Consider the following 26778-nt stretch of genomic DNA (forward strand, 5'->3'; position numbering starts at 1 on the left):
CATGAGTTATTATATTCTTAATTGGGCTACTGCGCTGACATATGGCTTTAGCTTTCTGCCTCCTACAGTGTGTTTCAACTGAAAAGCTCTTCAGGAAGACTCTCTTTCCCTGTGCCACCTTCATCCCCCACCCCTCCCCAAATCTTGGTCTGGGCAAATCTACTGGCTGAAGGTGCTCATGAGAGGGGTGGATCTCTTGCTATAGTTGTCAGCACAGAGATGATTCAAATGGCACTTCACCTTTCAGTGAGATCAGGCTCGCTCTTCACCTCTGATCCTGTACTGAGCTGCTCTCATGACAGTGTAAGCCGCTTATAAGTTATAAGATCAGGCAGGTTCAACACTTCGAATGCTGATGTTTTCATACTACTTCTAAAAACAAATGGTTGATCTCTTGCATAAGCAAAATGAGTTTAATTTTTTTCCAGCAGCAAGTTAACATGATACAAAAATACATAATACTGTTTACAGAATACAAACAAAAGCAACAAGCTCCTCCAGGATTTGTGCAACATCACTAGGTATATACACTATCACTTCTCAGCAATGCATACTCAGTTGTTCTGGAACAATGGTCACTAAGAGAAAATATCCAAATTGTTTTGAGAGAGAGCTCTTGGAAGCTGATTTTTCTGACAGCTCAGCTTGTAGAGTGTTTTGCTACTCATGGTAAAGTGTGGGAAAAGTCCAGAGGGAAAAATGCTGTCCTAGTAAGCTAAAGGCATACCTAATGTGCACCTTAGTGTTCTCAAACTTGCTTCTTGTTCTTAGTACAATCTTGAAGGAAGGGGAGAGCATCAGTCTGTAACAAAATATTTCCCCCCACCCCACCTGTGAAATTGCCCTGTATATTATAAATGCTTCCTAGAGATGATAATCTAAAGCAGCAACAGTCATCCTCAATCCATTTGGTACCTAGTTAGGTGTGTTGCATGCAAAACACCACACTGGGCTCATAACTGAACAAGAGAGAGAGAGAGTGGGCTAAAGTCAGATCTCAGTTACAGCTGTAGACTAGCTATATAAAATCAATGGCAACATTATGTATCAGAGCAGAGGTGGGTTCATTGTTTCTTCCTCTCAACAATTCAGTCTCCCCTTCTGTGATGCAGTTGATCATTTATTTCATACACAGTATTCCTGTAACCTGGATCCTAAGCTACTACTTTTCCAGTGGGAGCTGCAGTAGCTTTCACTCCTACTATCTGACAAAATTCTGTATTTGGCTGCCTAACACCATTTACAGTTTATGCAATGGGATGGCTTGTTCCCAAGTTGTTAGTTGTCCTACAGAAGCTTCCTCCTAAACTAGTGGGACTAGTTTAATACCCTCACTGTGGGTAGAGATTAATATCTTTTTGTAGCCTTTTATTTATTTTATCCATTGACTATTAGGAAGGGAGAGCATGACAGTGCTGTCTTTTACTCCATAAGGTGTTCAAGACAACAATCATTCAAAATATTGTGCTGCATTAAATAGGGCCATGCACTAAAACAGGTCCTGATAGAAATATACCATGCTCTTCATTCACTCTTGCCTTCAGCATTTGATTTTTGTCTGGACAAACTGCAAAAAGACAGATGTGAAAAATCTACTGGTGTATTTATAGTAGACGTGACTAGTTTTCATTGTTTAACACCTAATACTCAAGTGATGCACGAACATTGGTATTTGTTTCTTTACTTGAAAAACTGACAGTATTAGACCACTTTCATTGTAGTTATGATCTCCACAGGCGTTAAAAACAACCTAGGTGCACCTGGTCTACAATTACAAAGTGATTAAATGGGTGGAGCTCAACATTTAAGTTTGCAATTTTCTTTATAAAAATATAAATTCCCTCTCTCTCTGGAAAAAGAGATTTCTAGATTACAAAATATTTCAGTTACGTAAGTGGGGTTCAGAATCCATGTGGACCTATGCACCAGCAGATGTGTAGTTATTTTAGTCTGTTGTAATGAATTGTTAAATAGATGTGAGTGTCCAGTAATTTTAAATTCATACAAATTATCTACACACCTGGGGGGAATTAATTCTGACTTATTATAGAGCCTGGATGAAATGGGGGGGACTCAGGCCCATCCAGAATCCCACTGAAGTTAGTGTCTGTGGGGTATGTCTGTGCATCCCAGGATCAGGACCATAATTAACAGAAAATCAGCAACAAGAAGTTGCTGGTACAATAAATATAGAACACTGTGTTCTTACATTTAAAAAAAATACGAGTCTTACACATGTTCGAGTACAGTCAAGTGCCCAACAAATTTATGCTGACCAAAAGAATCAATGTAATCTGACAATTCCTATAGTTACAGTCTTGCTCTAGGGTTGTTCTCCCCCCCCCCCCCCCAAAAAAAAAACACCAAAATCTCATATTTGCATTGTAATACCACAATGGCTGAACCACAAGGCTTTGAAAAGAAGCTATGTTCCCTCATATAGAAAGCTTTCAGAGTCCTCATCAAACACAAGTCAGGAATAATAATTTAATGAGGGCCCAGACAGCTTTGTCCTACCATAGAATCTGCAGTAGGTGGTGGTGGGAACTCCACAATGATCCTTTCTCAAATCATTTGCATGTGGGGATTTGCCTCCATACACAAAACAGGCCTTAGTGATCACACATAACCACCTCTACCCCTTCCTCCCTGGAGTGAGAGAGCTGCTCCAGACTACAGCTGGTCACTGCTGCTCTAGGAACCCCTCTGAGGCTGTATTACTTTTTAACCCTTCTTTCTGGAGAAGGGCTGAAGGGCATTCCCTGTTCCCAACCCACCGAAGAGCTGCCCACATTCTTCTTCCTTCCCCTGCACAGATCACTCTTCAGAGGAGGAAGGAGATCCAGATTTAGAGGGATCCCCTTCTGGCATGAATTTTACTGCAAAGATACTGTATATTAAATCGTATTTACTGTTACATAGAATATTAGGCAAGTTACATTAAAGCTAATTTTTAAGAAGTTGGACATGTCATATGTATATATTTTTAATGCACACTCGTGATTGACAGACAATACTGCAGCTGAATAATTACTTACAAACAAATATACAGATTATGAAAGCATGAAGAATAAAGTATTTAGTTCTTTCTCCACCCCATCTCTATAATCATGTTGACAGTTACCAACTTTTAAATAAACACTGATACAAAGTAAACTCCTGACAGAGTAACACTGAGGAAATTCTGGCAGCAAAATGTTTACATGTATCATGTAAACAGTGTTACCCTCAAAGGCTAGTTTAAAAATGTTCCACATCTATAGATCATATTCTGGCACTTCTGGTAATGGAATCCGTAAGAGATGTCTTCAGATGAGTAAAATTTAAGGAAAAAGCTCATTCATAATAATAAAAAAAAACATTAAAACCCTACCTACTGAACATTTTTCTACAGAGACATTGGTCCATGTCAGATCAAAATTCTCATCTAAAAGTGATAATGGTTAAAACCATCTCAGGAGAACAATTATGAACCAATGATCTAGAATTACATGGTTGTAAAAGAGGTAATAATAATAATAATAATGATGATGATGATTTACTGGAAACAAAAAAAATCCTATTAACAGTAATTCACTCCAGTTCCTCTGTGTTCTGAACATTTCTTGTTTCTTAAAGATTTACCTTCCTGCTATTACAAATACAGAAAGAATAATCGATCAGTTTTATATCCTGTACTTTATCTTTCTGTTTTATGTAATCCTGTGACCCAAACTGATCATCAACTGAGTTTTGAGAGCTGAATTCCCTATCTACTTCTCAACTGTGCCCTGATCCCATAGTCTTAAGTGCAATTTTAAAGATCCCTATTTTAATTTTTCTAGCTAGCCCACTAGAAAGTTAATTATTTTTAAAATGGTTTTGCAATTAACATACTTTGCATTTTATGTAAACATTTTGTAATACCGTAAGTGTAGTGCATATAAAGGCACAAGACAGAGTAAGGTTTGTGTCGCTGAAACTTCCTTGGTTTCAGAAACTAGCAATACACTTCTTTTTTTAAATCTGGCTGGTAAACTTTGATCCTTTAAAATCCAACATCTCCTTCCTACTTTCACTGTAAAAGGTTTTCTATGGGAAATAAGTTTGGGTTTTTGATGTGAGTGATCAGATGTCCAGTGTCCCTGTAATAGAGCAAATACTGCATATTGTTATGACCATGAAAGTCTCTTTGTAAGTACATCATTAAGTTGCAACATTTTAAATACAACTGAGAAAGGAATGAGCTTATGTTCAATAATTAGTCTAATGACTACCAAGCTATGAGAAGCATATTAATGTTCTTGGGCCATGTACTTCTCAAAGTCCACAATTTAGATTAAGCATTTTTTGGTCCAAATGTTTCTAAGTAACATTAAGTCCATACATTTTGTTTTTCTAAAGAGATACTGGCCCAAACCAAGAAGCTGTATCACACTAATCCCAATTTCATAGAAATCATCCTGTGCAGCTGTAACTGAAAGCCCTGATCTAAACACCTCCATTTACACACACAGTCAATCCTAAATATGGGCCTCTTCTTACTATTCTGCTAAGAATGAAGATTAACCTGAACTGTAAGCACACAATCCAGTTAGGTGAGAGGTTATTTCAGCTATCAAGTGTTTACAGTTCAGCAGTCATATCTGTATAGGGGAAGAGGGGATATTATCTGCAATCAAGTCTAAGATGATCCAACCTAATTCATGTAGGTTGATTTTAAATCATAAATTAGCTGACTCAGTCAATCTGAAATCAAAATATGGTACCTGACCAATCAGTAAGCCACCCAATTACCAAAAATCAATGCTAATAATGCTTTTCCAAGGATAAAGCCAGCAGTACAAAATGTATAATTCTTTTTTTTTAGATAACCTACTTACGGCCATTGAAATTCATAAGTAATATCAAGATTCAAAACTGATGTAAAAGCATAGACGGGCTATATATAAGGAGTTTGTTTTCTTGTGCTATCAGAATACCAAAGTAAAAACTAGCCCTAGAATTGCACAATTGTAAATTTTGTCCCGCTAATCCTAACGAAAGGATTCTCCCTTTCTCCTTTCATAATACTCAGAAATGTCCTTTAGCATTTTAACAGTAATTTGTGTATGTTGAAACATTCTTTATACAGTTCAAAAATATCAGTATGTCTTATGTTTCAAGCAATGACATGGCAACAGCTAATCAGCTGTCAATTTCTTCTGAGCATATCCACACAGGAGCAGACAGGAACAGCTGGCTGATGGGGGCTGATTTTTGGAAGATTGTATCTTCCTTTCATCAGCAGCTTTACCTTGAACTGGAACAGAAAGCATAAAACCCCAACAACATTTTAGAAACAAAGGCACATTTAGCAATTTAATGACATTTGTTATATATTTTACAGGAAAAAAACAACATATAGTGGAACATATAAAGACTGGATTGATAATAGAGCTGCCTTCAAATCAATCCATCTTAGGCTGGTAGTGACCAAAAGTTGTGATCATCATGTGGGTATTCTATCGCCAACTACTGTGTGCAATAGATGGGTAATCTAAGTTCCGTTCCTACGGGTATGTGCCTCATAAAAACAATGGTTACAAGTGGTACTAAAATGAACCATTTTTGTCAATCTCAGTAGACACACAGTGAATGACCATGTAGTATGAACTCCTATCCCTAACAGTGGTGCAAAGAAGCTGGTAGCACAGTGTCAGGAATGTGGCATTGTGCTGCCAGTATAATGGTGCTCTGGAGAGAGAAATTCATTCTTTGTTACTATCAATATAACCGAGTGAATGTAATTTTTCACTATTTCTCTATGAACTTTCAGAGGCACAATCCAACTCAGAAAAGTTTATATGACATACATGAAAGAATTTACATAACTGAAGTTGTGTTTATTAAGAAACAACAGAAATATTTGTCCTGGGAAAATACCTTGAAAAAGTTTTCAGAAAGAGTTGAATAAAATACTGAATTTACACCAGCTGTGTTCAGATTCTTTTCTGTTAGCTTTCCATGAATACTTGTATGAGTAAGTTTACTTGTTTAAAAAAACAAACAAACAAAAAAAAACCCCTCCCTCACAGGCATTGTGATTTTTAAGCAAATAGTCACAAAAAGCAAGACATACAAGTATTCAGACCAGAAATCTGATTCCAAGTTATTCATCAAATTAGGGACAGAAACGATAGAATGTAGGCTCTATGTCCAATCAAAACTAACAGTTCAAATTTTGAATACTTTCAGACTGCTTACAAACAATGTATAGTCTAATAATTATTAACAGATATTCATTGGAACAAGGCAAATAATATATAAACAAAAAAAAATCTATATGCTATTCACAGATAAGATGCAAACAGGAAAGAAGTTAAGTTTTTCCAAATTATTCATTATGCATTATTCACTCAATAAAAATATATTTCTTCTTCCTAATTTTAATTTTATAATAGGAGCTTTGAAAGCTTAATATATGAGCATGTGTATTGCTAATTGCCATGGCCATTGTTATACTCCATTTTTTGTGACTGCAGCCATTAAAGCAATGGATTCCTTTATTTTAATGGAAAATATCCATGAATTTTGGGATTTTGCATTTGAGTGGGTGGATGAGATAATAGTCAAACAATTTCAATGAGAACCTTGAAAGCTGCCAAGTTAAAAACTACGTTTCATAAGGTATTATAAAAATACCAGGAACTCTGATTATGACTAGTGATTTGTCACATTAGTGGTTATTCTACGGGTGATCTGAGAAGTCATTTTAATTTTAAAATAGCGTCTCCAGGTTTCCTAGGCTGCCTTGCTAAATAACGTCAGCCTGTAAATGGTCCCAGGCAAACAATGACATGCATAACTAACTGAGGTGAGCAAGGCAGCTATTTTTCTGTGGCAGCTATCGTTTTGCTAAGATAAGACTGGGTTAAACAGGGCGCTTGCATGTCATTTGAAGAATGTATCCCTCAACAACTTTTTGACAGGGTTCTGGAGAGGGCTGAGGGTATGCTTCCTATGATGACAAGGGGTGGAAATGCATTTCTGTAGGTGTCTGAAGAAAAGGTGCCACAAGTCCTCCTTTTCTTTTTGCGAATACAGACTAACACGGCTGCTACTCTGAAACCTGTAGGTGTCTGAGTTTCTCTTGGAATAATTATTTCAGTGCTGCTGTGATTTCATCATGTTGGATAGTTAGTGAAAGTGTTACAGTGCCCAGAGCCTTGGGTAGGCATTGTGATGTGGCACTCCATATGTTTTATGGAAATATGTTTATAAGTGTGAATATGAGGTAACTGGCATATGCTTTATGCAAAAGGTCTCTTGTAAGGTATCATTACAAAGCTTATGATCTACCGAGTGCGTTCATCCTATTCGTTTGCATGTATTAGTTCTATGTCTGGAGTTAGGAGAATAAGATACAAACTTGTGTTACTGATGTAAACATGTTAAGTGGAAGCCATTAAGGGTGCTTCAGATTCAATGAACTGTGAATGGGTTTGTTTACCTGCAAGCCTTCCTATGTAGTGTCTTTCAGCTACTAGGTAATGAAGAAGGAGGTCTTCCAGTGACATCTGATCATGTCACCTGAACTAGAATCCATCTTAAACCTAGTGCTTTTCCATTTAGAAGGAGGGGTGGGGACCCAGAGACACAAAAGATTCCCGCCTTGTGCCAAAGCGATAAAAGGGGGCTGCCAGTCATGAGAAATCCCCGAGTTACTACCTGAGCAGAAACTCACAAGTAGTGTACCAGGGAAAGGGATTAGGCTCAGACTAGGAAGAAGTCTAGTCTGTGAAAGAAGCTTATTAAAACATCTGAGGGTGAGATATTACCTGTATCAGTTTCTTAATGTATTAAGCTTAGACTTGCATGTTTTTGCTTTATTTTGCTTGGTGACTTACTTTGTTCTCTCGGTTATTACTTGAAACCACTTAAATCCTACTTTTTATACTTAATAAAATCACTTTTGTTTATTAATTAACCCAGGGTAAGTGATTAATATCTGGGGGAGCAAACAGCTGTGCATCTCTTTCTATCAGTGTTATAGAGGACAGACAATTTATGAGTTTACCCTGTATAAGCTTTATATGGAGTAAAACAGATTTATTTGGGGCTTTGAATCCCATTGGGAGCTGGGTGCTGGAGAGAGGAGTACTTGCAGAGCTGTTTTCAGTTAAGTCTGCAGCTTTGGGGGCGTGATTCAGACCCTGGGTGTGTGTTGCACCAGGCTAGCATATCTGGCTCAACAAGTCAGGGTTCTGGAGTCCCAAGCCATCAAAGAAAACTGGCTCAGAGGTAGACCGCCAAGGGGGTCTCTGTGATCGAACCCTTCACAGGCATCTTTTTATAATTTTAAATCTAAATAAATAAAAATAAATAACTTAATAAACAGAAGTCACTGAGCAGCCTTCAGAAGGTAAAAGCTTTCATTTACGACCAACCCAACGAAGAGTCTGATATATCACTACCAATTCCCAGATCGTCATCAAATCCCTTTGCTTATATTTCTTTGCAGATTAAGATTTCATCGACTTGTTCCCAGGAATCATCAATTTGGCAGTTCCATAAAATAGACATCATATCTATTTATCATCATTATTATCAATACGATATAGACGTCTGCAGTCTCCATTATTTCTAATGATTAATGGGAATTGGCTCTGTTTCTTTTTGGCATGAAAGAACAAAACTACAAGTTAATTTATTCCAAGTTGTACCACTTAAATTACCTTATAGGTCTTTGCCTACTTCTCTTGATTCAAAATACTATCACTCAGTAGCACTGATCTAGTGTATTGAGTTCAGGGATGAGAGTCACAAATTCTTTAATCTGAATCCTAGCTTTGGCACTGAGTTGCTCTAAGGCCTTGGCTAAGTCACAACGTCCATGTCTCGGTCTTCCTACTAGATAATGGCAATAATACTTACATGTCTACATCTAAAGAGTGCTGTAAAGATTAAGTTAATTATTTAGAAAAAGTATTGTTCAATCAAGAAATGTGTGTTTTAGGATAAACAGGAGAAATTGTTTCAATGTCTGAGGTAGGAACAAAATTAAATTGGAAAAAGCAAAAATGCTGACAAAGTGAGAATAGAAGCAAAACTACCAAGCATATTTTTAATAACTTTTCTATTGGGCAGAAGCACCTCGGAAGGCGTTTAATAGCAGAGTGGTAAATAAAACATAGAAAATACTAGCCTACCTTTCCTTGAGCATTTAGATGCTTCCATTAACAGTGACTAGGTTTCATTTTCCACAGTTAGTCCAGGATTGCTCATACCTTTGGGGACTGGAAAAAAATAATGTTGTAAATAAAGTATTGTATATTTTTTTAAAAGATATTAATCAAAACAGCTTTATATTTGGTTGCCAATCTTCTCCTAGTTTTGTTTCATGGTCTATTTTGTGTAAATACTTAAACATGTATAATTATACAACATCCACTAGTTGCAATAGTCATGAAGGTGCCATCACAGTTTGGAACAAACGATTAGATATAATGATTACCTCTCTGACTAAAAAATATTGGGATTTATCTTGCGAGCCAGTGAACATCTGCAATTAGTATTATCCTTTGTGAGAGCTGCAGGTATTCAATATCTTTCATCATCAGGCTCATTCATAGTTAGAAGTATAAGAGGGCTTAAAACGTGCAAGGGACATTTTACAAACATGCACCCTAAATATTACACTTTGTTACAACAGGAATTGTTTCCCACCTTATAGCTACATCAAATTAATTTTGTCTCACAAAGAGAAGTCTTTGGCAATTTTCAGATTACATCTTTCCAACAAGAATTTACATTAAAATTCAATGGGTGTAACAAATTAATCTCTTACCAACTTTGCCCTTTTCAGTATTTGCACTACTTTCCGTCCAAGACTGAGTATCAGTAAGAAGGTGGCTCTGGGAATCTCGTAATGTCTTTGGAGGAAAAATGTGATTCTCGCTAATATGTAATTAAAAGAAAATAAAAAAAGTAAAGATTAACTTTTAGTTAATACCAATACCATTACACACTTTAAACAACTGCTCATGTAAAGGTCTTAGAAAATCTTACCTTGGTCATTTTTTGCTGAATCTTTGATTCTAATAAAAACCTTCACTCTAATACACACTAAATTTTAGTTCTGTCACAGAGACAGGGTGCAGTCTAAAATGTAATGGTTTAAAACAGAACAGAGAAACATTTAACTTACATTTTAACTTTGCTCTTTGGTATTTGTTAGGGACTGGTTAACATGTTTTTACTAACTCCAAACCCACCTAAAGATAGTGAGTTCAAAAGAACGATCACATTTCATTTATAGCTGAAAAAAATGCCACACGTCATCTTCAGCTAAACGTAACCGATGCTCCATATACCAGCAGCCCCATTCTAACAGCACACGTGCTCCTAGCATTTCTATATCCTCAATCCCCCGACCTCAGGGAGTATGTCTACACACTCACTGGGAGGTATAATTCCCAACTTGGGTATGTGTACGCAAGCTAGCTCTGCTTGAACTAGTCCCAAAAGTAGCAGTGGGACCATGACGGCACAGGCAGCAACTTGGGCTAGTGCCAAATACGGATCCAGGGGCTAAGGCGGGACCACAGTTGGGGAGCTAGCCAGAGCTGCCACCCAACCTGCTGTGGCCACACTGCTGTTTTGACGTGCTAGCTCGAGCAGCACTTGGTGAAGATAAAAGGGGGAAAAACCGGGGCAATATCGTGGTGGGGGTCTACGAAAGACCACCACGTTAGGAGACGGTGACGGATGAGGCATTTCTAGAACAACCCAAAACACAACACCTGGTAAAAATGGGGGACTTTAACTACCCAGTCATCTGTTGAAAAAGTAATACAGCAGAACAGAAAATGTCCAAATAAGTTCTTAGAATGCACTGGGGACAACTTCCTGTTTCAGAAGATGACCGGGTAACATCAGTTTTAGATTTGATTTGGACAAAGAGAGGAATTGGCTGTGAATCTGAAGGTGAAAGGCAACTTGATTGTGAAATGATAAATTTCATGAATCTAAGGGAAGGAAAGAGTGAGAGCAGCAAAATAAGGACATGGATTTCAATCAAGCAGACTTTAGCAAACTCAGAGAACTGGTAGTATGTAAGGTTCCAGGGGAAGAAAATCTAATGGAAACATGAGTTCAGGCGATATTAAAGACACAGCAGTAACTCTCTCAGTGGAAAGGAGAGAAGGAACAATAGCAAGAAACCAATACGGCTCTACTAGGAGCTCTTTAATGACCTGAAAAATCAAAAAAGAATCCTAGAAAAAGTGGAAGCATAGACAAATTGTTAAAGAGGAGTACAAAAGGACAGCACAAGCATGTAAGAGAAGGCACAAAATGAGGTACACCTCGCAAGGGACATAAAAGCCAACACAAAGAGGTTTTATACATACGTTAGGAGCAAGAGAGAGACAAAGGAAAATGTAGATCAACTACTTGACGGGGAAGGAGAGCTAACAACAGGCAACACCAAGATTACGGATGTGTTTAATGCCTATTTTGCTTCAGTCTTCACTGACAAGGTTAATTGTGACCAGCTGCTTAAATATAATTAGTATTAAGAACAAGAGGGAAGGAACACAAGCCAGAACAGGGAAAGAACAAGGATATTTAGATAGCTTAAATGTATTCAAATTGGCAAGGCCTGACAAAATTCACTTATGTTACTTAAGGAACTAGCTAAAGCAATCTCAGAACCACTAGCGATTATCTTAGAGAACTCATGGAGGAAAAGTGAGGTCCCAGAGGACTAGAGAAGGCCAAACATAGTATCTATCTTTAAAAAGAGGGTCTTGGCAAATTATATACCAGTCAGCATAATTTCAATTTCTGGAAAGATACTGGAACGTATTATTAAACACTCAATTTGCAGAGGATAATCAGGTTATAAGTAATAGCCAACATGGATTTGTCATGAACAAATCATACCAAACCAACCCAACCGTCTTCTTTGACAGGGTTATTGGCCTAGTGGATGGGGGGAAAGTAGTAGTTATGATCTATCTTGATTATAGTAAGGCCTTTGACACAGTCGCACCTGACATTTTCATAAGCAAACGAGGGAAATATGATAAGATGAAGTTACTCTAAGGGGGCTGCACAACTGGTTGAAAAAACATAGTCAAAGAGTACCTATCAATGGTTCACTGTCAAACTGGAAGGATGTATCTAATGGGGTCTGCCTTAGGTCTGGTACTATTCGATATTTTCATTAATGACTTGGATAACAGAGTGGAGAGTATGTTTATAAAATCTGCGGATGACATCGTGCTCGGAGGGCTTACAAGCACTTTAGATGACCAGATTACTGTGACAAATTGGAGAATTAGTCTGAAATAAGATGAAATTCAATAAAGACAAGTGCAAAGTACTAAACTTAGGAAGAAAAATCAAATGCACAACTAGAAGAGGGGGAATAGTACCACTGAAAAGGATCTGACAGTAATAGCTGATCACAAATTGAGTATAAGCCAACAATGTGATGAAGTTCAAAAAAGGCTAATATTCTGGGGAGAGAGTATATATTACGAAAAACTTTCTAATTATAAGGGTAATTAAATACTGGCACAGGCTTCCAAAGGAGGTTGTGGAATCCCCATCACTGGAGGTTTCTGTGACCAAGTTAGACAACACCTATCAGGGACTCTCTAGATATACTTGGTCCTGTCTCAGTGTGGGGAGGATGGACTAGATGACCTCTCAAAGTCTCTTCCAGCCCTACATTTCAATGATTCTGTATCCTTACTGAAGTCAGTGAACAGACAGGACTTATACTGACTAAAATTAGCGTTTGGAAAGCCAAGCTGCCAGACACACTTAAACAAGCTGTGGGCAAGCCCCTGCTCAAGAACTCATGTTTGAACATTAACAGTCTCACCAAATATCAAGCTCTCTCAAGCCTCCCATTTTTAGGCAAAGTAATTAATAAAGATGATGAGCCAAATTCAGATATACTTGGTTTCTAAACAAATTTCTAATCTTTATAATCTCTTCTGTTATTGCTTTGTGATTGAATCTTGTAATTAAAGTGTCTAATAGCCATGGCCAGGAGTGCTACAGCAATTAGTAAAACAACATTAATAGTGATTATATATATTATTGCTACATATTTAGGAAAGTTTTTCCATTTTTCCAAAGTTGAAGAGCTAGACAACATTTCATGTCGTGTAACAAAATAGTAGGTCAGGTTGTAAGACGATAATGGTGTATTGGTAAAGAAATACAATTTGATTTGGATGGATCATTTATGTTAGAATTACTGACTGACTGTAGCTTGATCACCTTCTACTGATCTCTGCCAACATTAACAAAAAGTATCAGGCACACTTTCAGTTCCACAAGAAATTGCTAAAAATTGTGCCACACAATGTTAGACATGAGCTACTATTATGTAGCCATACCTACCTAGGTTAAGAGGCATATACCTCCATTTATACCGGTTTTGAAACGACTGCAGCTGTGAAACGTACTATCACTAGGATTGATAGCGGCATCTAAATATGAATGAATCTGACACGGAGACTGACCATTGTGGAATCCCACACTGGTAAAGGCTAAGGGTAATACAGAAGTCAAACACACTGATATTTTTTGGAATGTTATCGTTTGTATTGCACATTGCCCCAAAAGCACCACTGAAGATTGGGGCCCCCTTTGCAAGATGCAGCACATAATACAAAAAGAAACAGCTCCTATTCTGAAAAACTTGGAACTTAATTTGGGAATATCTCAAACAGGTTCACCAATTATCTGTTTTAGTAGCTATGCAAAGTACGATTTGTTGTGGCTAGATAGACTGTCAAAATTCAGGGGTTGGGAAACAGCTAAACTGAGACAAGCAACACAGCTGATAAAAAGAAAATAGAATGTATTGCTCCCACATTCAGCAGTATTATTCATATGGCATGTTAGGGAGATTGCTTTGCCAGGTTTAAAATGATGAAGGTATGAAACTGAGAAATCAGCTGAATTAAAAGAACTTTACATAGATGCCTTAAATTCTGTTTCTTAGTAGGATACTTTTAAAATGCACATATATATGACTGCATTAGTGACAGCTGCCTAAAAATAATAAGCAAATGAAAAGTGGAGAAATTCACAGTATGACAGGTAAATGACAAACTTAAGGCAGACATAAACAGACATACTTTTTGGTTGTTGAATTAAGTCCAACAGGTGTGGAAACTTGTTCAGGATCTTGGTTAACAAGACAAGTTGGGAAGGAGCAACCATCTCCTAGACTACAGAGAAAAAGAAGTTTAGAATCAGTGTAGCACTTATACAAGCAAAATAAAACAATACTTCAAATATTTATTTTACAATTCCTAATTTCAAAGCACCTGCTTTATTTCACATGATTTGGTGTAAAAAAAAAAAAAAGTGTTGCTGACTACTTTCTGATATCCGTATCTCATGTATTAAAAGACCGTATTTTTCTTCCAAGCATACCTTGTAAATACAGGGAGCAGCCAGTATTTCTTCTCATCACCAAACACCTGTCTTAGATTTTTGCTGAAGCCCAAGCTAAAACCATTCTTGTCTGTTCCATGACGAAATATAGGTGCTCTGAATGCCTCTAGAAAATGAAATAGGTTTGTCATATTTCCTGCCTAAATACATTTTTAATTAACACCCACTGATTATTTAGATAATTATGCTGGTAACAACAGGCTTATTGGCTTTCAGCTATGCAATATTTCCTTTTGGTGGGGGTTGCATAATGCCAGTTCAGGTATTGTGCAGCCTCCAAAAACTACTTCCTTTTGAAAGATGAAGACACTGGTATTAGTTCCCAATTGCCATATCTAGAGAAGCAGCCAAGAGTCCTGTGGCACCTTATAGACAAACAGACGTACTGGAGCATAAGCTTTCATGGGTGAAAACCCACTTCATCACATGCATTTCGTATTCACCCACGAAAGCTTATGCTCCAATACGTCTGTTAGTCTATAAGGTGCCAGAGGACTCTTGGCCGCTTTTACAGATCCAGACTAACACGGCTACCCTTCTGATACTTGACATCTAGAGAAGCCGCCCTACTGCTGGGGAGGAGGCAGGAGTTTTCCCTTGTCTGACAGATTCAGTGAGCCAGGGAGTTGTGTGGTGTAAAGAGGTTTCCGCATGTAACTGCCCCATAGCAGAGTCCAGCAAGGTAAAAGAGAGGCCTCACTGAGGAAACTTTTCAACCCATTCTCAAATCAAACAACTACAAAGGGAGAAAAAGGAAAGGAGCCACCCACTTTGACATTCGGGTTTCCCTCACACACCAGGACGGATGTGAGAAGTCCCCTTTTACTCCTCAGACTTTTTATAAGGGCCTGAGATCTTCATTCTACCCTTTTAGGGTTCTGTAGGGAAATTACTGCACCGACAATAGGAAGAGAAGAGACAGTTAAGTCTAGCACAAGGAGCTCCAGTGTGTCCGATCCAGAGAGCACATTCACAGGAGTTCTCCTTCCACCATGTAACTCCTATAGCTTGGTCTTTCCCTTATTGGCCTTATGGAATAAGCCAATCATTTCCTTGTGTAAAGTTTACTGCCAGTACACAAGACCCACCTGGGACACTCTAGAGATTTAAATTTTTGTAGCTTTATATGCCAGTTCCCTTGCACTAAAATAGCATATGATTGTTTATGAACTCACAAATCTTCATGGGTGCAGTTTATGGTATTAAAAATAAGTATTCTACTTATTTTATTAATGGCTTTTAAATAATCTGACTCATATTTCTTCTCTCATTATTACCAATTTGAATTTGAGTCACTTTCCTGCACTTGTTATTAATTTCTAAACGGACGTTAGATTTCCTGGGATACTGTGAAAGAGAAACACTCGAAGGAATGGGCTTGAAGCATGCACAGACTCCCCTACAACTGTTAATATCTGCATTAGCAGGAGAAAACCCCCCAGATCTAATTCTTCCACTCCCCTGCCTCAAACTGAGCGTGCATCAAGAGAAAGAGTGTTTAGAGATCTGGAAACTTGTTGCTATCATATCACTGACTGAAATAACGAACTAACAACAGAGAGTGAAGGTGAGAAACACATAGGCTATGCCTACACTACAAGCAATGATGAGAGCTAGTGCAAGTATATGTACACAAGCAGAGGAACCACACTCCTAGCTCGTAGTGTAGATGTAGCATAGACACATCTTTTAGGACCCATGTATCCTACAACTATTATGGAGTCAGGGACCCTGATGCAGTTATGGATGTCGCCAGACATGGACGTGGCCAAATCTGTTACCAGGTAATGGAGACACAGTTAGGCCTCATCCAGGCTACCAGTTTTAACCACGCTGTAACTGATTATACTTTTAATATAGTTAGGGCTTTACACTGTGGTACCATCATCCTGAGTATCTCTGCACTCATTTATTACTAAGAAAGCAAAGAGTCCTTTAATATCCACCTTTTCTGTGTGATTCATTACGTGATATCAACAGCTTGATATAACTGGAATAATCACAAAGGTAATAATACTCATTGATGGCAAGGTACACTATGACATTACTTACCTAATGTAGATTTATTCTTGCTGACTAGCCAACAATGATAACCAAAAAGAGAGGATAAACTGACTGAAAACATGGCTGCAGCAAAGAATAAAAACATGATATGGAACTTGGCTTGAGTATCAGGAAGGCCATTCTATAAAGAAGGAAAGAAAACCAAAATGTTAAGGCAGGAAAAATAACTACTCCTTTAGCCATATTAATAATATCCACTCAACCAAGATTCTGGATCAAGCTCTGCACTAACTCACAGACTCCTGTGCAACCGCATCTCTCAGGAAAGTAATATAGTCCCTTTAGAGAGAAAGGGCCAAATTCCACCCCCCATGTTCTTTCAAGGGGCATGAATTAGAGCAGAATTTGGCCTTTTTAAGAGAGAATATACAGCAACTCCTCACTTAACGCTGTAGTTATGTTCCTGAAGAATGCTACTTTAAGCAAAATGATAAGCAAATCCAATTTCCCCATAAGAATTAATGTAAATGGGGGGGGGTGGTTAGGTTCCAAGGAAGTTTTTTTCGCCAGACAAAAGGCATTATATACATATACAGTATAAGTTTTAAACAATTTTAAACAAACAATTTAATACTGTACACAGCAACGATGACTGTGAAGCTTGGTTGAGGTGGTGGAGTCAGAAGGTGGAAGAGAATGGATCATCTGGCTGCTCCTCTTGCTGAACTTTCCCAACTCAAAAAAACACATCTAGAGATTGTTGTTTTGCTTTCTTTTTTTTCCCCTTGGTAAACTTCTTTATAGCAAGTCATTACGTGACCAACTGCCCTAATCACTTTGGAGCTGCATTCCCTGTAAGGATCGTCATCACTGAGGATTTTCAAGCCAGCTTCAATCACTTGGAAAGCTTCAAAAAGACGTTGGCAGTCAAATTCCAATGGGTTGGTTCTTCTTTTACTTCTTGGCCCTCTTCTTTCTTTGCTCTCATCACCTCTAGTTGCATCAGATCTTCATTGGTTAGCTCTTCTTCGTGTGATTGCAGAAGTTGTGTAACATCGACTTCTTCCACCTCATCAAAACCCATTTTCTTGGCCAAGCCGAGGATATCTTTCTTCATAGCGGGGACAACATTTTAAAATCCTTTTAAGTCACTGACACATTCAGGCCACAACTTCCCCCCACACACCATTTATGCATGCCTGAGTAACTTCAGCCCAAGACTCACCGATGGTATTGATGCACTTGAGAATGTTGTAGTCATGCCAAAATTGCCGAATCATAGGTTTGCCTTCCCCATCGGTGCCTCTGATGAGCTGGTTGAAAGTACAGCAAAGTAAAATGCCTTAAATGCAGCGATGGATCCTTGGTCCATGGGTTGGATGAGTGATGTGGTATTAGGTGTCAGAAAGACAATGTGGAAGTTTTCACACAGGTCGTCTAGGTTGATTGGATGAGCCAGTGCATTATCAATAAGCAATAAAATCTTGAAATCAAGATTTTCCTTGGCACAGTATTCCTTCCACGCAGGGACAGCATGGAGAGTCAGCCATTCTGAAAAAATAGCTCCAGTTATCCATGCCTTCTTATTGGATCTCCAAATGACCAGAAGGTTTTCCTTTGAAAATCCCTTGAGAGCTCACGGTTTTTCAGATTGGTACACTGTCAGCGGTTTCATCTTCATGTGTCCAGCAGCATTACCACCTAGAAGCAAGGTTAGCTGGCCTTTTTAGCTGCTTTAAATCCGGGCGCTGTCTTCTCCTCTTGGAATGCAAGTCCGCTCAGGCATCCTCTTTCAGTAGAGGCCCGTTTCATCGACACTGAAGACTTGCTTAGGGGAATTGCCGCCTTCCTCAATTATTTTCTTGAGATATTCTGGGAATTTTTTAGCTGCTGCAGTATCGGCACTAGCCACCTCACCAGACATCTTGATGTTATGCAGGTGGAAGCGCCTCTTGAACCGATCACACCATCCCCGACTTGCCGTGAATGTCTCTGTCTGTGATCCTTTACCTTGGTCTCTCTTCAAATTGTCATACAAACTTTTTGCCTTAGCTTGTATCAGTAACAAATTTAGAGGTATGTTCCATTGGTTTTGGTCCTCTATCCACACTGAGAGAAGACGCTCCATGTTTTCTGGCAAACAATTTCTTGATCGACTTATTGTAGTAGCACTACGTGGTATTACACACCGAGCACTATCCCTGATCTTGTCGGCATTACTCCGAATTGTTCTCAGTGGTCGGAGTAAGACCTAGAGCAATGCCAATGCCTACCGCACGCTCACCTGCATCAAAAGACCTTAAAATGTCTAATTTAGTACCCTAACTAATGGTTTTCCTACTGCTAGGCACTCCACTATAACTTTGCTGGATGTTTTTGACTCATGATGCTGAATGATACTCCTCTGGACAGCACATGCACGTGCTACTCTTCACTCCCTTCAGCCTGGAGTGATTGGGGTCATGCAGCATCAACCAACTACTGAAAGAGAAAGAATTTGGAAAACCCATGTCATTCTCCATGCTCCCTTACTGGAAGCCCTGTGGGTTTAGGCTAGAACTAGTTATGGAATCAGTTACACCTGCAGGTTCTTACTTTCACAGGAGCCCTGCTGGAGGAGCAAAGACCCGTCTTCCAGGGTGCCCTGGACAAACCGGCCCTGTGTACCTCCCATAGTAACCATGCAGTCAACACTGGGGCAGCACTGCAGCCAATGTAGTTGTCACTGTTGTAAGAGGAGGAAATTAACATTTGCTGCAGGGCTGCGCCCCTCCCTGCTGTGTGCAGCGGGGGCAGAGAGATGCAGCTGGCACTGAAGCGTATGGCAAAGCTCCCGTGGATTTCGCAGACTTTCATGAGATCAGGGCCAGGTTCTGTGCATCCCTACACCACTTCTCCACACTTGCTAGAGCGAAGCAGATGCTAGAATGCTATGAGCTTGCTTTGGGTAGGCTGTTGCTCCCTGGGTTCTTACCCCACTCCCGCGAAGGGGCGGTGAGCAAATGGACATTGTGTATTCAGGCACAAGATATCAAGGTGGGGCTCCCACTGTGCACCCCCGCAGCTGCTCTGGAGGCAGCTGGTGGCCTCGGGCGAAGCCTCCACAAGCGCTTGGTGTAGTGCTCTATTCCCGAGCAGGGAGGAGAGCAGCGGCTGGGCCATAAAGCGATGGTGAATCACTGGGGGGTAGCGTGCATGTGGAATGTGATTACAAACATATAGTAGTTGGGAGGTGCCCTGCCTTACCCCACACAGACGCAGCCTACTGCAGACAATGAGATGGGCAAGGAGGCTGAAGGTGCCATGTTAGGCTAGGAAGCACCTTGAGCAGCGGCAGCTTTCTCCATTGTGACTCAGGTACAAGCGCAGACGCCGACTTTGCAGGACGGTGCTCAACCCCCGGCTCTGCCCCAGGCCCGCCCCCACTCCACCCTTTCTCCCCAAGGCCCCACTCCTGCCCTGCCTCTTCCTGCCCCCGCTCCAGTCCCTCCCCCCAGCACGCCGCATCCTCGTTCCTCCTGTCCCCCTCAGCCTCCTGAATGCCGCAAAACAGTGGATTGCAGTGGGCAGGAGGCATGAGGAGGGAGGCGCTGATCAGCTGCTGGTGGGTGGAAGGTGCTGCCCTGGGGTGGAGGAGAGGTGATAGGGGGGCTGTCGGCCCACCCTAGTTCCAAGCCCCCACAAGGACGGGCTGCTCTTTCAGAGAATCCTGCAAGGAGAGGACAAAGCAGGCAGCCAAACAACATTTATAAGGGAACACTGTGCAACTTTAAACGAGCATGTTCTCTAATAGAGCAACGTAACAACGTTACCGGGAGGACGTTAAGTGAGGAGTTACTGTAAATATTAACAGAAGTCCTTTAAACTCATCTGAATCTCAATTACACACTGAAGTGGCTTTTAGAGTAGAGCCTTTTATATTTAAAATAACCAACTTGTGAAACTAACCCTGTCAGAATGACTGATCTATAGTTCACAAAGAAAACAGCACTGTTACAAATCTAAGAACATATTCTTTGCTGTACATTCAGATGACAGTAAGCAGGACATTTTCATATGCATGCCTAGTGGACTGATTTAAATCAAAGTGATTTATTTCACCAATTCTAATTACGATTAAAATCAACAAGCCAGAAACCTTGAGTTTAATCTTGCTTTGCATTACTTTAGTTACCTTCCTAATGTGGGGTTGATTCTCATTGATTGGTAACCATTAAAACATGTTGATTTGTATGTCCCATGAACTTAAATGAAAGTTATGTGCACACAGCTGATGGGATGACAGGTCTTATACTTGAAATATACTAGAGGTGTTCTGTTACCACTGAACAACATATACCCACCAACCTGTTCGGAAGCAAGTCAAACTACCTGACATCCAAAAGCATATTCAGTTTTGCAGCTGAGGACTCTTAGGGTATGTTTACACAGGAACTAGACAACCGTGGCTGGCCAATGCCCATCTACTCAGACTCGCAGGGCTCATGCTGCGGGCCTGTTTCATTGCTGTGTAGACATCTTGGCTCGGGCTGGAGCCCAGGCTCCAGGACCCTGCGAGGTGGGAAGGTCCCAGAGGTTGGGTTCCAGCCCAAGTCCAGAAGTCTACACTGCAATGAAACAGCCCCGCAGCTGGAGTCCTGCAAGCCCGAGTTGGCTGGCCCTGGCCAGCCACAGGTGTTTAGTTGCTGTGTTGACATGCCCTTTGTTTGTGCTTATGATACAGCACATATATGAACACAAAATCAGGGTCAACTGCTGAGGCCAGCTTAAATTTGTAACTTAGTGACCAAACGTTACAGAGTTATATATTTCTTATAGCCTCTTTTCCATAGTCTCTCTTTTCTGCTTTTCATACATTGAACAATTTTATTGTCACCATCTTAGAAGTGTAAAGGACACACAGAAACTAAAATCTATTCATTTCACTTTCTTCCACATCACAACGTTTGGCATATCACCACCACTCAGGAAAACTTTCAGTTTTTAAGAGAAGACTGTAGCCTGTGGAAGGAAAGTTCATGCTTTATATGAACACAGACTACAAATTAAAAACTAAACAAATGAGTTAATGTGACTATAAATATTGATATTTTACAACTCAAAAAGAGATATATGTATACACTTGCTAAATATATAGCTCTGAACATACAGATCTGAGAGCTTTTACATTTACAGAACCACACTTTTCAAATAAGAATATGGGTTAAAGTACTTACTGTCCAGAATTTGATAAAATACTGTAAATCTGTTGCAGCAATGAAAATGCAGTACAGTAGAGAATAAGCCAAGAAAAGAAGGAAAAATTTGTAATTGGAGAATCCAACGCAGTTGTTCACCCTAGCAACAAACAAAAAAAATAAGTACATGAAAAACTGAATGAAAACAAATACATTTTAATAATCTTTCTTTAATTGCTTTAGTCTAATTTTTAATGTACTCATTTACTGTAAAATAATTTTAACATAAATCTGTAAACAAAAATAGTAGCTTCCTGTATATCTCTCTAGTACCATAAACTGTCTATGAAATTTTTCATTAAGACATTACTTTAAAAAAAAGTATTTAATAGTGATGGACGAGACAAGCAGCTGTTTGCTTTTGGACTCCAAAGTAGTATTTTAAAGAACTTCCACAAGTCCTCCCCACGCTCTCTCAATTTCAACAAAAATCCTCAGGCTGAAATCAGGCATAGAAAGGGCTTAATTTGAAAGGAATATTTTTGACAAATTAATATATGGATGAATATCAGGATTTTGTACAGAAACTTCCAAGCCTTAACTATGGCAATCTCCAATATGATGTTTTACTATTATAATATTTCTTAAACATTTAAAACTAACTAATAAAAGATAATCACATTATTGAGATGGGTACACTGGAAACCATATCAAGCCATTACCAACTGGAATGAAGGGACACTACATTTACAATCTTGTAACTATAGTTGCACGTATTTTGAACAAGACTAAAATTGCTTAAAAGGGTCAGAATTTTGGAATCACAATCCTTAACATATTGAAAGAAAGGATTAAATAAAGAATCCTAACCTCAAACAAAGAGACAAAATGAGAAGCTCTTAAGCCTGAAAGAATATTTAATTCAAAGCGACAAATAAATCAAGCTTATGAGGTGCTGAAACTTGAAATGACTCAATTAATAAACAAAGACTGTCTTTTAAAACAGATCAACACAAAGAAAAAAACCCTTCTCTTTACAATGCAAAAGATAACCATTTCTGTAGTCTCCAAAGAAGCAAAGGAGGATTCTGCTGCAGCACATTTCCTGAAATGTTCCTGACCTAAACCATCATTGGTGAAGGCTGGCTGCATCTTATAGGGAACGTGGGCCAGGTTTGAGTTTGGGTCTGGATAACTATTTGGTCAAATGCTAAATGAAGTTTACTACTAATAAGGAATGCAAAGGACGGTTTGATTTTAGGCAAACAGGCACTGCAGTAGGCCACAGAATAGAATTCAGAGACACCCGAGTTCTCCAACCTTCCATTAAGTGTGCATATGTGGGTTTTGTTTATTACTGTTTCCCCAAGTAGACATTAAAACCTTCCAAGTCTGTTATCTAATCAGTTAAAGATACAGGAACTATATTAATGTGTAAATGGGAAATAAGCTAAATAAATGGAGTATAACATAGGTTGTATGATAGAGAAACTTAAGGCGGAACTCTAAAGTGGCAAGCTACAAAGAAATAATTCAAAGAGCTTGTCCACACAGTGGGTTAGTGTGCACCAGGCTTGGGTGTAAATTCTCATGTGCATCAGCATGTTTCACACTAACCAGCCATGTGGACTCTGCTGGCACACACTAAGTTCCCTAGTGCAAGCATTTAGTACGAGCCAGCAGGGTCCACACAGCCAGTTAGTGCACGACCTACTGGTGCACACTAGAATTTAGACCCTACCTAGTGGGTTAATGCACACAACATAGACAAGCTATACTTCCTTAAAACAACGGCAAGAGTCAGCTTAATCTTTTGGCAGACTCTTAGCCCAACTGACTGGATTAATGGAAAAGCAATCTTCCTTAACTTTCTTTTGAAGAGTGACCTCACAGCATATTAAGCGGTGGTGGCCGTTGTTTGGCTTGTTGGAAAAGGTGTGTGCCCCTTTAAGGGCTAGAACCCCAGAAAGTGACTTTCTGCTGTGGCTGCAGATCAGGTCAGCATGGGGACACTGACCCATTTCCCCCCCCACCCCACATCACATGACCAGAAGAGAGTGGAGGGACTATATCGGTCCATTCCAGTGCAGAAAAAACCCTCTTTTACCTGGACCGGGCAGAGCAGCAACTAGAAGTGGTGACATACCGGGTTTTGTCAAAATCTGCTGTGGGCACTGCACTAGTCACTCCTTTATCCAGGGGCTGGGAAGGAATTTGCCCTCGCTGCCAGACTGTCCAAGATGAAGTATGGGGGGAGGTTTGCCTTCCCCACAGTGGGTTCTGAGGGGCTTAGTTGGGGCGAACATGAAACGGGAGTTAGGCTATTATGTTGCAACTCGTTATGTAAATGTGGAGCAGATGTCCAGTGAAGGTACTTCCTAGGGAAAGGATATAGTGATCAGTTGAACTGAATTGGTAAAGGATTTAAAAAAGGTATTCTTTAACGGAGTGGAAACAAGGGGGTTCAGGGCTTCTATGACTTCAACAAGTTAAGTACAAATCTGTATTATGGATTTCATAAAATGTCCCTTGAAATTCATCAATACACTACCAGCACCCACTCTATATCCTCTACCGGCCTCATTTTGGCTCAGGGTTTATTGGATTAAAATGAAAGACAGTGAAAGAGACTTGCTTTGAGCCTGATATGTCTGCCCTATACAAAATCTATCAATTTGGATAGAGAATGTCTTCAAATGGGTAAACAAAGCCAACTCTACTGAAAGGAAATTAGTTTGTATTCCTAAAAGCCTACGGTCTGAATAAATAGATCTGTTAACTGCCCTTTATGTGTCAAATGAGTGCTACTTTTGCAGTATGTAGCTTGAGGCAATGGGTTTCTAATTTGACTTCTAAATTCACATGAAAATTTGGGTCTCCCTTAGGATAACACATGACAAATCAAGTTTAGAAAAAACTACATGTTTTGTGAACCTTATAATAGCTTGATTTGTAATTAAATATTGAAGACCTCCAAGACTCTGAAGATAACATCAATGGAAATAGCATTTTCCATGACAAGAATCTAGTTGTGCTTATAAAGGGTTGAACAATTTGTTCAGCACTGAGAATTAACACTGTAGAAGAAAAAGCTAAATTTTATGAGAGACACGAGGTGGGTGAAATAATATCTTTTATTGGACCAACTTCTGTTAGTGAGAGAGACAAGCTTTCGAGCTTATGCAGAGCTCTTCTTCAGTTCTGGGAAACGTATTCAGAGTGTCACAGCTAACGCTACGTTTATGTCAGAGGTCATGGAAGTCATGGAATCCATGACTTTTAAAGATGTCCGTGACATTCTCTCCTTCAGCCCCAGGGGCTTGCAGGACTCTGGAGCTGACAGCCAGTGTGGCCCTGGCAGGGTTCCGGTGACAGCAGCGACAAGTGACAGGGGGCCCCCTGCAAAGTTGCAGCGATAAGTGACAGACTCCGGAGGGGGCCCTCCTCGGGGTTCCACCAATGGGTGACCGCTTCACGCAGCGGGCGGGGGCGGCCTTGGGAAATGGGTGGGGTGTCCCATTTTCTCTTTGGGAAATATGGTTACCCTGCAGTTCCCAGCTGCTGCGGGTGGACGGGAAACCCCACAGCTCCCAGCTACCACGGTGATGGGGGAAACCCGAGGCAGCAAAAGTACAGACAGGTCATGGCTTCCATTAATTTTTGTTTATTGCCCATGACCTGTCCGTGACTTTTACTAAAAATAACCATGACAAATCTTAGCCTTAGTCACAGCTAAATACAAAGTGGAAAAGATCGTTTATCATAAGTAATTAACACACATTTCAAGGGATCATTCAAACTGAAGTGGCCTGTTAACACCCCTCTAGTCATAGTGAGGAGAGGAAGCGGGTGGGAGAACACAGAACAGGAGGGGAGTGTTAGTGGATTATAGATTGTTGTAATAAGCCATAAATCCAGAGTCCGTAATTTTTAGTGTCTAGCAAAGTTATGAATTTAAGCTCCCAGGCTCATCTTTTTAAAGTATTGTGCAGGTTTCCTTTGAGGGTGAGGACTGATAGGTCAGATGTGGAGTGATCACTTAGTGAAAACTGTTCCCCACAGGTGATACAGTGTTTTTTTTGTCATTTATCATTTTCCTGTGAGAATTCATTGGAGAGTGTAGTGATTGTCTGATTTCACCCACATAGTTGTTATTGGGGCACTTAGTGCACTGGATGAGATGCACCACATGTTGCGATACACATGTGTAGGACTCATGGATCTTGAAAGGTGTGTTGTGGGGGTGCTGATCATTCTAGCAGTGGAGATATGTCTGTAGGTTTTGCACCTGTTATTCTGGCAAGGCCTGGTGCTGCTTTGAGCTGGTGTGTCTTGGTCTGCGGGGTGCTTGCTTCTGATGATGAATTTGGAGGGATAGGGGTGTTGTTTGAAGGCCAGAAGAGCTCTATAAACCAATGTCCCAATTTATTTTAGAAACGTTTATGCTACTGGGGTAGCCCACTTCTGTAACACATGGTACTGTGAGCATGAAAGTCACATACAACTGCTAGAAGTATTGGTGAAATTATTATTAACTGTTGAAATTACAGTAGTGCAAGAGGCTCCAGATTAAGATCACAACCCCAGTGTATTAAGTATTTTACAAAAAGACACTGTCCAAGGCACTGTAGAAAGACAAGACACCAGGAATGTGTTTTAACTAGGCCTCGACATTATTGAGGAACACATCTGGGAACTGTCCAAGAGTAACCCATCCATTGCAGGTCATCGTTCCTTTGTAATCCATACCAACTGGTGGAGGACTGCTGTCAGTTCCCCATCCCATTCATCTGGTGCCAGCAGCAGTGCTAGGACCCCATTGCCTCCTCATACAAGGACTAAAGGGGGACAGAAGAGGCATTTGTCTCCTTGCTATTCCAGACATTATGACTCCCTACCCCATTCCCCACCTTTATTAGGAGATGCCTTCTCCTAATCCACTTCCAACTTCAGTTTATCAGAAACTGGGCCCCCCTATTACCTGCACTTGGCACCTGCCAAGTTGCAACAAAACTTAATTTTACAACCTGACTTACCCACCAGGTCCCTGAGCTTCTGAGAGAAAGGCAAAAGAAAATCTCCACAATGCCCAGGTCATTCCAGCAGTGAGGGAAAAATTGCTTCCTAGCCCTAAGGGGTGACTAGCCTG

At 39.9% G+C, this 26778-nt stretch overlaps 1 protein-coding gene across 2 annotated transcripts in view; it reads right to left on the bottom strand.

Moving 5' to 3' along the window:
* Nucleotides 1-386: 386 nt before the first annotated feature.
* Nucleotides 387-26778, bottom strand: part of ZDHHC2 (zDHHC palmitoyltransferase 2) — a 72169-nt gene continuing 45777 nt past the window's right edge. For both annotated transcript variants that reach the window (XM_048848160.2, XM_048848161.2), the window contains exons 7-13: nt 21669-21789; nt 16501-16633; nt 14428-14554; nt 14127-14219; nt 9809-9918; nt 9171-9257; nt 387-5281 (exon numbers count right to left, since the gene is read on the bottom strand). In XM_048848160.2, coding sequence (XP_048704117.1) covers nt 9208-9257; nt 9809-9918; nt 14127-14219; nt 14428-14554; nt 16501-16633; nt 21669-21789 — 634 coding nt within the window. In that variant the 3' untranslated portion in view covers nt 387-5281; nt 9171-9207. The remainder of the gene's footprint in view (nt 5282-9170; nt 9258-9808; nt 9919-14126; nt 14220-14427; nt 14555-16500; nt 16634-21668; nt 21790-26778) is intronic.

The sequence above is a fragment of the Caretta caretta genome, chromosome 4, assembly GCF_965140235.1.
Source record: "Caretta caretta isolate rCarCar2 chromosome 4, rCarCar1.hap1, whole genome shotgun sequence".
Lineage (NCBI taxonomy): Eukaryota > Metazoa > Chordata > Testudines > Cheloniidae > Caretta > Caretta caretta.